Consider the following 16,100-nt stretch of genomic DNA (forward strand, 5'->3'; position numbering starts at 1 on the left):
CAGCCTTTTCATCTCAAGGTAGAACTTGCAACCTACGTCCTCAGTTATTTTCTGGATGTATCCCAATCCCTGTCTTCTTCTACAGTTTCTACTCTCTATACCTCCCTCTAGCACCATGGAAGCTATTTCCTGATGTCTTAACGGATGTCCTATAGTCTTCTTCCTTCCTCTCTTCCCAATTCTGCGGATAAACTCCTCATTCCTTACCTTATCAGTCCACCTAATTATCAACATTCTTCTGTTCGTCGCATCCCAAAGGTTTCTTTTGTCTTCTGTTCCTGTTTTCCCACATCCTTGTCTCACTGCCATACAATGCTGTGCTCCAGACGCACAGTCTCAGAAATTTCTTCCTCAAATTAAGATCTATGTTTGATACTAAAGACTTCTCTTGGTCACGAATGCCGTTTTTGCCCGTGCTAGTCTGCTTTTTATGGCCTCCTTGTTTCGTCCATCACGCATTATTTTCCTGTCTAGATAGCAGAATTCCAAAACTTTATCTGCTTCTTCATCCCCATTTCTGATAATCTTCTCATTGCTCTCATTTCTGCTGCTTCTCATCACTTTCATCTTCCTTCGATTTCATTCGATTTATTCTATTCTATACTCTATACCAATTAGAATGATCATTCCATTCAGCAAGTCCCGTAATTCTTCTTCGGTTTCACTGAGGATAGCACTGTCATCAGTAATTCTTATCATTGATATCCTTGCACCTTAAATTTTAATACCACTCTTGAACCTTTATTTCCGTCATTGCTTCTTCGACAAATAAACCCATATTACACCACAGACAACGAGGTTGTCTATGTTCAAGGCGTACCATGGTAAACACCGGCTATTTACATACAAGGTAAGGGAAACAGACATTCCGAGCACTACTTCCTGCAGAGGGAGCTCGAGCCATGGCCTGCAGGAAGTATCTGTACGCCCACCCATTTTAACCCATGTACTTCGTTATTGGTCTTCTACTCACATTGTTCCCTCTTCGTTCTTGCACATATTACATATCAACCGTCTTTTCGTAAGTCCCTCGATAAGGTGTAATAGGCTTTCTCCACCCTATAATATTTCCCCTCTAGTACTAGAGAGAAGATTACTAATTTGGTTGCCTTAAGACACGACGTGCCGCTCTTCGTGCTACTTTGTCCCAACATTGAAAAATAATGAATAACATGTTAAAGAACAAGTTTAAAACAACATATGGTATGAAGGGGATTACTTTCATTTCTAAATATCCATAGTTACTCGTGCAGACAATAGTATAAAAACAAATCGAAAGGTAAATAAATCTTAATCAAAAACATCTTCGAGAAGCAGAAAAAAATTAGTTTTCCCTTCTGATTCTGTTTTCAGCATCAAACATAAGATTTTGCTAATCGAACATACCTTTCCTCATCTATTCTTTATGGTACGGCTTCAGCAGAGGCTGAAAATACCGCTTCAGTTGTAAAGTTGTTTTATCATCACACGACCGGTTTCGGGCTCTTATAAGCGCATCTTCAGGTGTCATAACTTGATGCTGTGGCCCCCGAGCGCCGTGGTGGACGTGTGCTATGTGCAGTGTGCTACCTATGAGCATAGGTTGCAGTGGGTGAGTCCAGCACTTGTGACACCGCCAAGTTCGTCCTGATGGGAGCGTTTGTTCGACAAGTAGTTGGACTTCGAAGGGGGCGGCCGGCCGAGCAACCTCTGCATAATTGTGGGGGAGGGTCGTGATCCTAGGAGGAGTCATAGTGTCACCTGTCGTGACTTGAGAAGCTCACCATTGTAAACACCTGACGTGCTTTTCTTTGTCGCAAACGCAGCAAGTACGTGACCGTCATTGTACTTGCTAATCACCCTACAACCGTCGATGATGAGTTAGGAAAGTGCGTGTTTTCTCGAGTCAATTATAATCTGTCGTAGCCTGACGAGGAGCAGATCTGTAGTAAAAGTGTTCCATTTTTTGTCCACATGTATGACCACTTTGGTCTAAGGCTGGAAGGCTGTGGTGACGACATCCGGCGGTAACTCGAACGGGAAATCGAAAACTCGTAGCTTATAGAAGCCGAGCCCCATAATGGTCATATCTGAATTTAAGATTCTTCGCGATTGAGCGCATGATTTTTTACACCCCTCGCCACTGACTAATATGATGTAGACGATACTGCTCGTAACTCGGAGATGGATACCGATTACGTCCTGTGGTTGAATTTTAACATCATCACATATAAGGCGTTCAACATCAAGAGCTCGGGACCGAGTGTAATCAGGTTGAAAGCTGACCTTTGTAGTAGTGTGTGTGTGTTTGTGTTTGCCCGCGCGCCTGGGCCATGTCATGTCAGCTGTGACGGAGTCTGAATTAGTGGGGTCGAAGTAGAAAACAACTACTCGCAAATTCGACTCCACGAACAGGACTCAAACAGCACGTCCGCGCCGCTCCACTACCGAAGGCTGACTGCACCATTAGGTTATCCGAGCACGTCTTACAATCAGACTCAAACTTCCATATGTCGTTCACGATGTGTCTACAATCAACACTCGCACATTCATGAAGTATATTCCCGTACTGGGAGACATTTTAACTGAAAGTCGCTTGAATGGTGTAGGCAGATAAATACGATACATTGTCCGTAATCGTAACTGCGAATACATTTCACGTTTTTCATAATGGCTTTAGTCGACCAATGCATGTTCATACGGACTTGCATACAAATCCGAAGGAACACTGCATCGTATTTCCAAACTATCACAGGCACTGCAGAGTCGAATTAGTTAACATCTTCTGCTGCGCCTGCCACTGTTCGAATGCTGAGCAACTGGTTATTTTCCATTCGCTCTGTGTTCACCACTTTAGTCTACAATCCGTATTTCACCAAATTCAGCAGCATTATCACACGGTTATTGTAAAACTAATCTGAGTTGTGGCGCAAGCGTTTTGTAGCCTGAGAACCTCAGTGGTAGCATTTGCATTCCTTGTGCAGTTTTAGAATTATTCTGAAATTTTCTTTCTTCGTCTTATCGACAACCCAGTGGGACAGCAACGGCTATAAGCGGAAATCTTGTCATCTCTTTCACCAAGACCCACTTACGTTTCCTGTCTATATGTGTACGCTATTCTAGCCGACAGTCTAATATTTCTCTTCTAGCTTGTAGCTTCTACATTGACGTTGACTTTCTTCTTAAACTTAGTGGGAAGTCTTAGGTTTAATAAATCTGAGCCCTGAAACAAAGTAATCAACGGTTAGCCGTGAATTGTCAACACCTGCTGACACGTTTTAATTGTCCTATCAACCTCACAATGTTGCATTCTCTCTTCGGTATCTTTCACGTCAAGAATCGGCGTAGTTTCAATGTGACTTCGTTAGGCAGAAGAATTGCCAGATCCCTCCCCGTTATCTCAGTACTATTCTCCGCGCTTTCAGACGCCCATCATTTATTTCACTATACATTACCGCGTCATAATTAACTCCACAAAGTAATTCATTCATTCCCCTGTTGGATGGTTTCTAATAACCCGTTATAACATCTCTTCCATTTGTATGTAACCAATCACTAGATTTCCCTGGACACATTCGTCGGAGTCCCTGGAATCCTGTACATTCTGACAATACATTATCAACTTGAAACTTCTCGTCAGATTAAAACTGTGTGCCAGACCGGGATTCGAACTGACGACCTTCGCCCTTTGGCAGCAAGTGCTCCACCGACTCTTTTTTTTTTTTTTTTTTTGGTCAGGCAGACGTCACATGACACCCGTTCTAGATCATTGTTGGTCCCTTCACTCAGGTTTTTTATTAAAAAGGGCATCCAGTCCTCTGAGCGAAGATGGTGAGGTACTGTGCCGGTGACTTAGCTACCCAAGCACAACGCACATAACCACTTAGCTTTACTTCCGCGTGTACCTCATCTCCTCGTTCCAGGAGTCCTGCAAGTTTCGCGGGAGAACTTCTGCGGAGTTTGGAAGGTAGGAGATGAGGTACTGGAGGAAGTACAGGTCTGAGGATGGGTCGCGATTCGTGTTTGGGTCGCTCACTCGGTACAGCACTTTTCCACGAACGGCGAAGGTCCCGAGTTCGAGTCTCGGTCCAACATAAAATTTTAATCTACTAGGAAGTTTCACATCAGCGCACTCTGCGATGCAGAGTAAAAATTGCATTCTGGCAAAATTACCAACATGTCCAGTGGATTGTGTGATCTGCATGTTACTACTGAACATGCTTCGAGGATGTGTATTTTCGGCTGTGCTTATCTGAACAAAGTATGAATAAAATCACAATTACAAAAAATATGTTGGCTTCCGTGCCTTGTGTCAATCGCATTAAAATCCTTCTCGGTGTACTCCCGGGACGCCTTATAAAGTGCTTAAAAATGTTCAAAATATTAAAATGTGTGTGAATTCCTAAGCGACCAAACGGCTGAGGTTATCGGTCCCTAGACTTACACACCTACTTAAACTAACTTAAACTAATTTATGCTAAGAACAACACACCCACCCAGGCCCTAGGGAGGACTCGAACCTCCAGCGGGAGGGGCCGCACAATCTACGACAAGGCGCCTCTAACCACACCGGCCGGGGTGGCCGAGCGGTTCTAGGCGCTTCAGTCAGGAACCGCGCAACCGTTACGGTCGCAGGTTGGAATCCTGCCTCGGACATGGATGTGTGTGATGTCCTTAGGTTAGTTAGGTTTAAGTAGTTCTAAGTTCTAGGGGACTGATGACCTCAGAAGTTAAGTCCCATAGTGCTCAGAGCCATTTGAACCAAGCCTCTTACCGCGCGACAAGTGCTTAAAATACCACCATTAACTGACGTTTCGGCCGAGTTGCAAAAACTTTCAACTGGGCACTCTGAGGGAGAGCGGTGCAATTCAGCATAAATATAGACTCATTTCAGTACTTTTCACTTTAAGTGTTCTAAAAGGTGTTGCGGCAGTACACCCAGATGGGCTTTTACCAAAAAAAATGCAACTACCCATAAATAGACAGAGCTCCCAATTTTCTAATCTTCTCTTTTTTCTGAGTCATAAAACACTGACGTAAGGTCAGTTTCACGTTTACGAAAGAATTTAATATCGTTATCTAACAACAAGAATGTCACGTCTTCTGCAGCAAATCACTTATGCGAGCGAGATGGTGCAGTGGTCAGCACTCGCATTCTGGAGATTGACATTTCAAATTCGCATCCAACCATCCTAATTTAAGGTTTTTTCCCTAAATCACTCCAGGCAAATACCGCGGTGCTTCCTTTGAAAAGGCGTGGCCGATTTCCTTCCCCGTCCCTTACTAATCCGAGCTTTTGCTCCTTCTTTAGCGAGCTCGTTAAACCCTAATCAGCCGGCCGGTGTGGCCGTGCGGTTAAAGGCGCTTCAGTCTGGAACCGCGTGACCACTACGGTCGCAGGTTCGAATCCTGCCTCGGGCATGGATGTGTGTGATGTCCTTAGGTTAGTTAGGTTTAAGTAGTTCTAAGTTCTAGGGGACTTATGACCACAGATGTTGAGTCCCATAGTGCTCAGAGCCATTTGAACCATTTGAGCCAAACCCTAATCCTCCTTTCTCCATTTTCAAAATTACTTACCGGTTGCCGCAGCAGCCTCTGTGCCTTCTTCGTTAACCTCGATGAAAGCTTTGTGCAGTACTTGGTTCACTTTAAGTTTCTCTTCACTGATTCCAGAAAAATTTGCGGCGTAATCACTGAACATTGAAGTCATGCCGAGCTGAAATTAAATGGCCAAACGTTTCAAACAAAGTTTGTTATATATTCATAGTATTTTTCCTAATACATCTATGACAACAATAGCAGAAAATGGTTCCATATAAATTCAGTTGACAAAAGTGGCTACTACTTTTCTAATAGAGGCACATAAACAGATAATATCTCGAGCTTTTGGGACAGAGATGCAGTGCGAGTGATTTTGCTAGATGAGGACAAACAGCAGAAATGGATTCCTTATAAATAGCAAAAAAGTTCATATGGATACATGGCCGTAGATACGTCCAAGGGAAGTGTGTTCACTTGAAGATAAAGATGAAAGACCTTTCACCGTGTGAGTTTCAATAATTGAAAGCCCATGTGAGAATACTCTAGGTGAAAGGGAATGTGCTCTTGTACTAGAGTTTTAGCTTCACACTCATGCAAGTAAGAACGAGTGTTACTATACTTTAAGAACGAATCTTACTACACTTTCCACCACCTAATTTCAACTATTTTTCAAGGTCTCCAACTAATCACTTTCATCTACATTTCAAATTCATCATCCAAGAACACATGTAGATTTTCGTAAACAGTAGACTTTTTTGGGATATTTCGTAGGGTAACGTAAAAAAGTAGTTGAAAGTGGCTAGTTGGATGAGCTTAAAAAATAGTTGATGTCGGTAGTTGGAAGCACAGTAACCGTCGTATCTTACTGTGATACTAAGACACTGGTACCGCCGAAACATACACACCTGCTTGATTTATTCTCGCGTGTGTTTTCAGTCATTGATACCCTGCACTGTGAAAGATCATGCACCTCCACCTTTAAGTAGATGTGCTGTGACAGAGATTTCCTTCCCTGTAGTTATCACAGATCGAGTTCAATAGTATTCGTTGCTTGTTTATTGCCTACAGTTTTAATGTCGATTCATTTTATATTTTACTGATTTTTCTTTACACAGATGTTAAAATAAATCACATATTTGAATGTATTAAACCGTATTTGCAGACTTTTGTTCTTGCGCTTTTGTGTAATATTAATTCATAATCTTGCGATTTAACTAAATGAATTACTATGTCCAGTAGGCTTTAATCATCATCCATTTTAATAACTGTGTCATTAATCGAAGAAGGAGACAGGTGAGTATGGAAAAATTGTGAGGGCTATGGAAGGGAGGATCGGGTTTTGTATTTAAGAAAGAAAAGGTGTTTTATGGGAAGATATAGCGTATGATGTGTGGATCAAATTGAAGAAGAGATACGTTTGCGAAAAGAAATGGAATTGAAACAGTTTTGGAAGATTTACAGGTACGTAACGAAGAGTGATCTCAGAGAATGAGTAGTAACATCTTAGTTGTCCTATTCTTTACTCATTCTTTTTGTAAAGTTTCAGAAAGTAATGATTATTTGAAATAATACAAGGTTGTGTCATAATCTTTAGTGCAACTTGACTATAAAATGTGGCTAGGTAACGCCTAAAGGAATCAGACGATAAAGGGGAAAGTTATGACTCAGACGTACAGTAAAATAATAAAATTTATAGAACAGATTATTTGATGATTATAGTTACGTGTATTGCTTAGCATTGTCTATATTTCAGAAACATTCAGATTGTCAAGACTAAGGTATGTGCACGTACCTTTCATTGGAAACCCTCTTTACAATAAACATCGCAACTACAAGAGCCGACACAGTTTAATGACTATAAATAGTCAGTTGCCACGAACAGTCACAAAGACATTGAACAGGTCTGGACAAGATATAAAAACATCCGATAATCACTGAACTGCTGTCGTAATACTTCAATTACATAGACTGTAGAGCCAGAGAAACTGGTACACTTGTCTAATATCGTGTAGGGCCCCCGCGAGCTTGAAGAAGTGCCGCAAACGACGTGGCATGGACCCAACTAATGTCTAAAGTAGTGATGGATCGAACTAACACCATAAATCCCGCAGAACTGTCCGTAAATCCGTAAGAGTACGTTCAAGATAGAGCTTCACCATTACTGGAGCAATTATCTGGATCGCTTATAAGGTAATTACTGTTGCACCTCCGAATGGAGATCTCTTCTGAACAGCATATTGCAAGACACCTAAGGTATGCCCAATAATGTTCATGTATGGGGAGTACGATGGCCAGCTGAAGTGTTGAAACTCAGAAGCATGTTTCTAGAGGGACTCTGTAACAATTCTGGACGTGTTGGGTGTCGCATGCTCCTGCTGGAATTGTCCAAGTCCATTAGAATGCACAACAGACATCAATGGATGCAGGTGATCAGACAGGATGCTTACGTACGTGTCACTTGCCAGAGGCGTACGTGGACGTATCTGGGGTCCCATATCGCTACAGCTGCACACACCCCACACCATTACACAGCTCCACCAGCTTGAACAGTCCCCTGCTGACATGCAGGGTCCATGGATTCCTGATGTCTCCACACCCGTACACGACCATTCGCTCGATACAATTTGAAACGATACACGTTGGACCAGGCAACATGTTTCCAGTCATTAACAGTCCAGTGTCAGAGTTGACGGCCCAAGGCGAGGCGTAAAGCTTTCTTGTCGTTCTGTCATCAAGGGTACATGAGTGGGCCTTCGGCTCCGAAGCCCATATGGATGATGTTCCATTCAATGGTTCGCACGCTGACACCTGTTGATGGCCCAGCATTAAAATCTGCAGCAATTTGCGGAAGGGTTGCACTTCTGTGATGTTGAACGATTCTCTTCAGTCGTCGTTGGTTCCGTTCTTGCAGGATCTTTTTCCGGCCCCAACTATCTGGGAAATTTGGTGTTTCACCGGATCGCTGACACTCACGGTACACTCGCGAAATGGTTGTACGGGAAAATCCCCACTTCATCCCTACCTCGGAGACGCTGTGTCCCATAGATCGTGCGCCTACTATAACACCATGCTGAAACTCACTTAATCCTTGGTAACCTGCCATTGTAGCAGCTGTAACCGATCTAACAACTGCAACAACTTATCTGTTGTCTTATACAGGCGTTGTCGACTGCAGCGCCGTATTCTGTCTGTTTAATTATCTTTGTGTTTGAATACGCATGCCTATACCAGTTTCTTTGGCGCTTCAGTGTAGATTGGTTAATTCAATGTCGGTTCATTTTCCAGTTTATAGCATACATCCTAGCACTAACAACACGTTACGAAAATGCAGTTCGTGTGACAATATGGAAAACGACTCTTAATTTTGTCAATGTAATAAGCAATTTAAATTTGTTCACTCTTGAATTTAGTAAATACGTCCACCTTGGCTACCAATTAACTCTTGAGAACAAGGCAGTGACAATAAACCTTTAAGAACACAAAATCTCCGATGACCTGGCTTTGCTGTAACCTGCATTTACTTTTAGCCCGCACTTCAAGAGATTGGTATCTAGTAATGAACTTGTTAAATAATCAGATATTTTACTTTGAAATCTGCAATGTTTGGTATTGTACGTAATAACAATTGCTCTTTCTTATCGCACAGATAAGCTGAAATAGTTATTCATTAATGTACGTTAACTAAAACAAATCCACCTTGCATGAATGACGTTTGTAACAAATTTTGAATGGTTTTAAAAGAGCAGAGATGTTAATATTAACTATGTGCGACGTTTTTCCAATCATCTTAAGTTGTCCAACAATGGCATAACTGGTGAATCATTCACTTACAGCGAAGTGCAACACACTACAGAATCGTCTCCTTCCATGTTGTTGTTGTGATCTTCAGTCCTGAGACTGATTTGATGCAGCTCTCCACGCCACTCTATCCTGTGTAAGCTTCTTCATCTCCCAGTACCAACTGCAGCCTACATCCTTCTGAATCTGCTTAGTGCATTCATCTCTTGGTCTCCCTCTTCGAATTTTACCCTCCACGCTGCCCTCCAGTACCAAATTGGTGATCCCTCGATGTCTCAGAACATGTCCTACCAACCGATCCCTTCTTCTAGTCAAGTTGTGCCACAAGCTCCTCTTCTCCCCAATTCTATTCAATACATCCTCATTAGTTATGTGATCATCTGAATACTTCCATCCTGTGCTATTTCGCATTTCGACATATGTTGCAGTCTCAATTCACGCTCCATTGTTTCCATACAAGAGAACTATGCAACAAAACGGTATATTGCACTCTCATATTACGCCACGATGTCTTCACACACAGAAGAGAACGACACTTTTTAAAACGAACATTTGAGCCCCATTTCTTGATACATACACAGGGAGCTGCACAGTACTAAATCGCTCCAAAAACGCTTGAAAGTCTTAATTTATTCAGTTATGCTCAGGTTTCCTGGCAGCTGCATGTTTTAGCCAACCACTAGTAAGTTTGCATAAATCAATCTATTCACAAAAGCCCTTTCTCTTATATTTCAAATTAATTATCCTAACTTGTTTTGACCACAATACGCTACATGTTGTAGCGTGTAACATTCCTGTTGTCCTCCACCCTCCATTCCTTCCACAAGAATTCTTCATCATACACCTTTTTCACGACCTTCCCAAAAGCGTTTGCACTATCAGTGTCCTAACTGGTTATTTTACGACGTTCTAACCGTACCCTAGATCAGGGGTCGGCAAGTAATTTTAGGTGGGATCCGAATACTTCTAAAAAATTTTATCGGGATATAAAAGAACATATTCGTTAATAATTTTTATTTTTATTTTTTTTCACAAAAATATGAAATACAACAGATGGGCATAATTGGATCCAAAATGCAATGCGAAAAGTTACATTTGTAGTCTTGACACAGTTTTCTAAAATTAGGTTCACGTGGATTGCAACTTATAAGAAAAGTGTCTTCAAGGTGGGTGGCCCTTTTAACGATAATGGTTCTTTGAAAAATTCAGTTTTTAAATGAAGTATCACGAACATACCGGGTGATCAAAAAGTCAGTATAAATTTGAAAACTTAATAAACCACGGAATAATGTAGACAGAGAGGTAAAAATTGACACACGTGCTTGGAATGACATGGGGTTTTATTAGAAACAAAAAAAACAAAGTTCACATAATGTCCGACAGATGGCGCTGGACAGCAAAACGTCAGTGAGTGCGCATGACAATCGTGTATAAAAGGAGCTGTAATGAGAGAGAGAATCAACCCCCCCCCCCCCCCTCCTCCTCTCTTGGCAGGTCCTCGGACTCGTACACGCTCAGTGAACATTCGCGCGCCGGAGATCATTGCCATCAGTGTCTCGTGTGTGTGCCTTCGTGTTTGTGTTTAGTGTTCTTTCGCCGTCACGCCGCCACTGTTCACGTGTGCAGTCGCAGTCGTCCGTGTTATGTGCGCCGTGTCAACAAGTGATAGTGTTTTTTCTCGTCCAGCGTGAACGGCTTCATGTTTATTGTTTTTCGTGTCTACAGTTTTTGCCCGCCGTTTTTATTGTATTATCTGTGCCACCTCTATGTCATATTATTGTACCACTCACGGCTGAAGAGCAGCGTAATACGCTGCTGACAGCCCGCCTTGTAAAAGGTGATTAAAATAACAATAAAGCATGTTGACGTTACCTGAAAAGGCGCTTTTAGTGAAGCTGTATTATCAGAATGGGGAATGTGCTAGTTCAGCGTTACGATCCTATCGCCATAGGAAGAGGATTCGAACGGGTAAAGGTCCGTTGACAAATGCAGCTGTGGCGAGAATGATTTCGAAGTTCGAAGTCACGGGTTGTTTAGACGATAGACTCCGTAGTGGCCGACCGAGCACAAGGCGTAATGCTGCTGAGACAGTTCAGGAAGAAATGGAGACTGTAGCGGGTTCGTCTATGCAGGGGGAAGTCAGCGCTTGTGCAGTCGCACGTCGCACCGGCATTCCATACACTATTGTTTGGTTGGCACTTAGGCGTACCTTCCGATGCTATCTGTACAAAATCCATCGGCATCATGAACTGTTACCTGGCGATTTAGTGAAGCGTAGGGCATTTGCGGCGTGGGTGTTTCAAGAGATGGCGGAAGATGACGATTGGTTGAGTAACGTGTTGTGGACCGACGAAGCTCATTTCACGCTCCGAGGGTCTGTCAACACCCACAACTGCAGAAATTGGGCTACCGAAAATCCTAGAACTGTCGTGGAAACTCCATTGCACGACGAGAAAGTCACGGTATGGGTTGGATTTACCACATCTACCGTTATCAGGCCTTTTTTCTTCGAGGAAATGCGTGATTCTGGTTTCGTAACTGCTACCGTGACAGGTGAGAGGTACGCCGATATGTTACAGAATCGCATCATCCCCAGCCTGGCTGATAAACACCTGCTGGAACGTACTATGTTTATGTAGAATGGCGCTCCACCCCATATTGCTAGACACGTGAAAGATCTCTTGCGCGCGTCTTTTGGTGATGATCGTGTGCTCAGCCGCCACTTTCGTCATGCTTGGCCTCCCAGGTCCCCAGACGTCAGTCCGTGGGATTATTGGCATTGGGGTTACCTGAAGTCGCAAGTGTATCGTGATCGACCGACATCTCTAGGGATGCTGAAAGACAACATCCGACGCCAATGCCTCACCATAACTCCGGACATGCTTTACAGTGCTGTTCACGTTATTCCTCGACTACAGCTATTGTTGAGGAATGATAGTGGACATATTGAGCATTTCCTGTAAAGAACATCGTCTTTGCTTTGTCTTACTTTGTTATGCTAATTATTGCTATTCTGATCAGATCAAGCCCCATCTGTCGGACATTTTTTGAACTTTTGTATTTTTTTGGTTCTAATAAAACCCCATGTCATTCCAAGCATGTGTGTCAATTGGACCTCTCTATCTACATTATTCCGTGATTTATTCAGTTTTCAAATTTATACCGACTTTTTGATCACCCGGTATGTGGAGTCAGATAGCATAGCCAGGTAAGTAGCTAATTCTTCGGCCGATGCAGTTTTGTACATTTGCAAGGAAATGTCTTCCTGCAGGTCTGTTATCTCCATTAGGAGTAAAACGTTTGAAAGAGGGAGCCACTTCGCAGTCACATCAGTCCATTCTGCCGCTGGAGAAACTACAAAAGGCGATTTCAAGAAGCGTGACAACTTCACTACCTCTGAGAAATCTTGGAATGTTGCTGAGAATTCCTTCGTAAGATCTGAAGATAGATAAGATTTGAAAGTAGTGCAATGTCTTTTAACACTTATGTCGACTAGTGGCAGATTTGTATTGGGTAACTGTGTAACTTCGATTATGAAAAGTGTGCTCGTTGTTAGTTAAAGTCATTGATTTGTGACAGGAAAATTAGAGTTTGTAATGTATGTATGACAAAAGATAAATGATTGTTTAAAATAATGAATTTTTATAATATGTGTATATTTTAAGAAAAACATTATGTCTTAGAAGCTGGTTCATGCTTAGGGAAATTGTATTGTAAAATGTAAAAGATGTAGGGAAGTCCCTCCGCAACGGAAGTGGCTTGGCGCGATGTAAAGGTGGTTTTGGCGGTCGAACTGGGTGGCTCCTTTGTGTGAACTGTACGCAGTCAGTGGCTAGCCGTTCCACGGTACACACCGACGGTGCCGAGGGAGGCAATTGGAGGCAGCTTTGGGAGGAATTTTGCCTCATGTGGATTTGGCTGTTGCTTGGTACTCTCGGCAGTAAGTAATGGCGTTAATAAGTTGAATAACCGTCCCCACGAAGAAATTTAATAGAGCATTCAAACATCAAGAGCCGTGAGTACAGTTAGCCGCCACGTCGCTTGCCACAACTTCGCCACTGCTCCACCAACTTCATGCACACAGATATGTATCAGAGCATGGACCAGTTAATTTCAAAATGCTATAAATCTGCGTTTGGAACCGTATCTTCTATCCTGATCATGAACCTATGCAGGGTCCCCTCCCAAGTGTTTATAAAATCGAGTATCCTGTTTCAAATGAACTAGTGATTTATTTATGTTTGTCAAATGTCCAAGGATAAAAAAAATTTAAGATATTGAAATTTTTCTAAAGTACTCTCAGCTTACTGCAAAGTATCGTTTTGCAAAAGTACTGTGCCAGGTTGTGTATATGTTAGTGTCTATAATACTGCTTCACAGGTGATGAAAAAGACAAGTTGAAATGCAATTTAGCCTTGATTACTATCATGAACGATTTTTTTAAGTTAATTGTGTTCAGTGTTGAATAATTTGCCATGAAAAGTAAAATAAAAACTATTCCAAGTAAGAAGTGACTTTGTTCAAATTAAATTTTGCTACTGAAATAATCACAGAGTTTGACGAGTGATACTGTACCAGTTTACGGGTCCCTACCATATTCTTCTCATATTAGGAAGATAATTGGAATATTATTGCTGCTAAGGAAAACAAATATAAGCAGAGGGATATGAACAGTGTAATTGTGGTATCACTTATCTTTACTTGTGGTTTTTACATCCCAGTTAAGACAGAGACTCCTCAGGTACATCTTTAGTTCTGCACTTCTTGCATTAACATTTCAGTAATGGTTCAAGTAATGATCTTGAGTGTAACTGTTATTAGTATAAGTTTGCTACATTTTTTGTTTTCTGTGATTACTAGTTTGTGCATTATTGGGGACTGCTGCTACCCACAGCTCAGAGTACCCTGTATCTGCTTGTATCCAGTGTGCTATGAAAAGGGAAATATTAATGAAATTAACTTCAATAACTTTCAATTTTCTTAAACATATATTTCCAAATTCGTGTTCCTAATTGGGCTGGCGACCGCCCATTTTTTCATCCATGTAAGATTTTTTCTACTTTCATTAGCCCCCAAATTTTAAAGTCTTTAGTTTTTCTTTTAATTGCACCATATTCAAAATTATAGTCCGATACCTTCATCCATTAGACACACGCGCGGTAAAAACTCAAAATCCTTTCAGAGGGTAACATTAGCTTGTGTCGCAGCAGGTTAGTGTTATAAGTGGCTTTCCCCGTGACAGGACTTAATGTTCGGTAGTTAGGGAAGACTGGCGCATGAAATATAGCAAGCTAGTGTTATAGTTTGTTTCAGAATTATCATTATATCGAAGGAGTGCTGGAAAGTGACTAAATTCTTGGCTTGCAACCTGTTTTTCAAATATATGCAGCTTCCGACGGAAAGAAAACGAACTTTGCATCAGCTCACATATTAAATTCCCATTTCCTTGTAGCTCAGTAATGAGCGCATCTTAATGTTTCAGAATGTCTTTCAGAAAAGTCACAGCTAGCGTATTGTGTTCGTTTGCTAGGAACTCCAGATGCTTCCTCGCTTCTTGTGTACCCAGGTTGCCTAAGAAGGGCGTTACTTCTTCTTCTATTTGCCAAAAAACTTTCCATCATTTGACGTTTACTACGTCAAAGAACATTGTTGTGCTGCAGTTAAATCAGAATGAGCCGAATCACTGACTGAAACCCTTTGAACTGTCTGTGCGGAATAGCACAACGACACCTCACAAAATTAATCTGTTTGCTCAAGATACCCATTACCTCTTTCAGACTGGCACTAAGTTTTCCACAAAGGGCTGCCTGGTGAACTATGCACTGGTAAGATAGTGGCCCAGCTTTCTTATCCTTAATTCTCTTTACTAGCCCTTCTCTTTGGGAATCTTTGCTGGGACCATGTTAGTTGAAAGAGAGAACATTTTATAATAACTAATGTTATATTTCGTTATCAAGTCATCAAAAGTCTTGAATAAATCCCCGCGAGTCTTGCCTTTGAACGGGAAAATGATTTACTCTCGGTATCCAAAATTCGCACGAGAGTAGACAGTTATTCCTCATCAGAAATGTCACAAGACTCATCGGTTGCTATGGGGCAGCACTGTGTGTTCAGCGTAAATTGGAGAAAACTACTTTTACTGTCGGCAGCAAAAAACTCAATTTTTTTATGGAATGCTTCTTGTCGACAGTTGAATACGATGAATTTCGGCAGCACCATCCTTTTTCTTTTCAAAAATTGATCATGCCACTTACAGCACACATATACTATTTCAGAGCCTCAGAAATGCTTCTGGTGTTTACTATGCGACCAACACACACGCGACTCTGCTCCGGAAGAAGCTAGATATGCTCCACGAGCTTCCCTACCCTGGTGAAAATTTTATGGACTTGCAAATGAGTTGTTTCGAAGTGTCGCTTTAAATTGGCACTTTTCACAAGAGTGACAGTTTTGTTGCGTATGGGGGTTATCTGGAACAGTTCCAGGCCAATCAGGCAGCGCAAAACAATGTTCTTCACTCAGCCAAAAACGCCCTGTTTTTACTATCACGTTGACGTGTTTTGGGATCCATATCGATGCGGACGTCGCAAGCAAGGAAGGAAGAGCAAAAATGTTCAGGAAAAATCAGGAGTACAGAAATACAAGTCACTCAGGAACGAAGTAAATAAGAAATGCAGGGAGTAAAAGCAAAATGACTACATGAAAAAATTGAGAAAGAAATGATTGTCGGAAGGACGGATTCAGCATATAAGGAAGTCAAAACAACCTTCGGTGAAACTGAA

The 16,100-nt window shown here is 41.8% G+C and overlaps 1 protein-coding gene across 2 annotated transcripts in view; it reads right to left on the reverse strand.

The window, feature by feature from the left end:
* The window catches only part of LOC126149043 (serpin B4-like), an 83,011-nt gene that overhangs the window by 1,115 nt on the left and 65,796 nt on the right, over positions 1-16,100 (reverse strand). The window contains exon 7 of one of the 2 annotated variants that reach the window (XM_049915790.1): positions 5,557-5,695. The exons of the other annotated variant lie outside the window; for it this stretch is intronic. Coding sequence (XP_049771747.1) covers positions 5,557-5,695 — 139 coding nt within the window. The remainder of the gene's footprint in view (positions 1-5,556; positions 5,696-16,100) is intronic. 2 annotated transcript variants of the gene reach the window in all.

Source organism: Schistocerca cancellata, chromosome 2, assembly GCF_023864275.1.
Source record: "Schistocerca cancellata isolate TAMUIC-IGC-003103 chromosome 2, iqSchCanc2.1, whole genome shotgun sequence".
NCBI classification, from domain to species: Eukaryota; Metazoa; Arthropoda; class Insecta; order Orthoptera; family Acrididae; genus Schistocerca; species Schistocerca cancellata.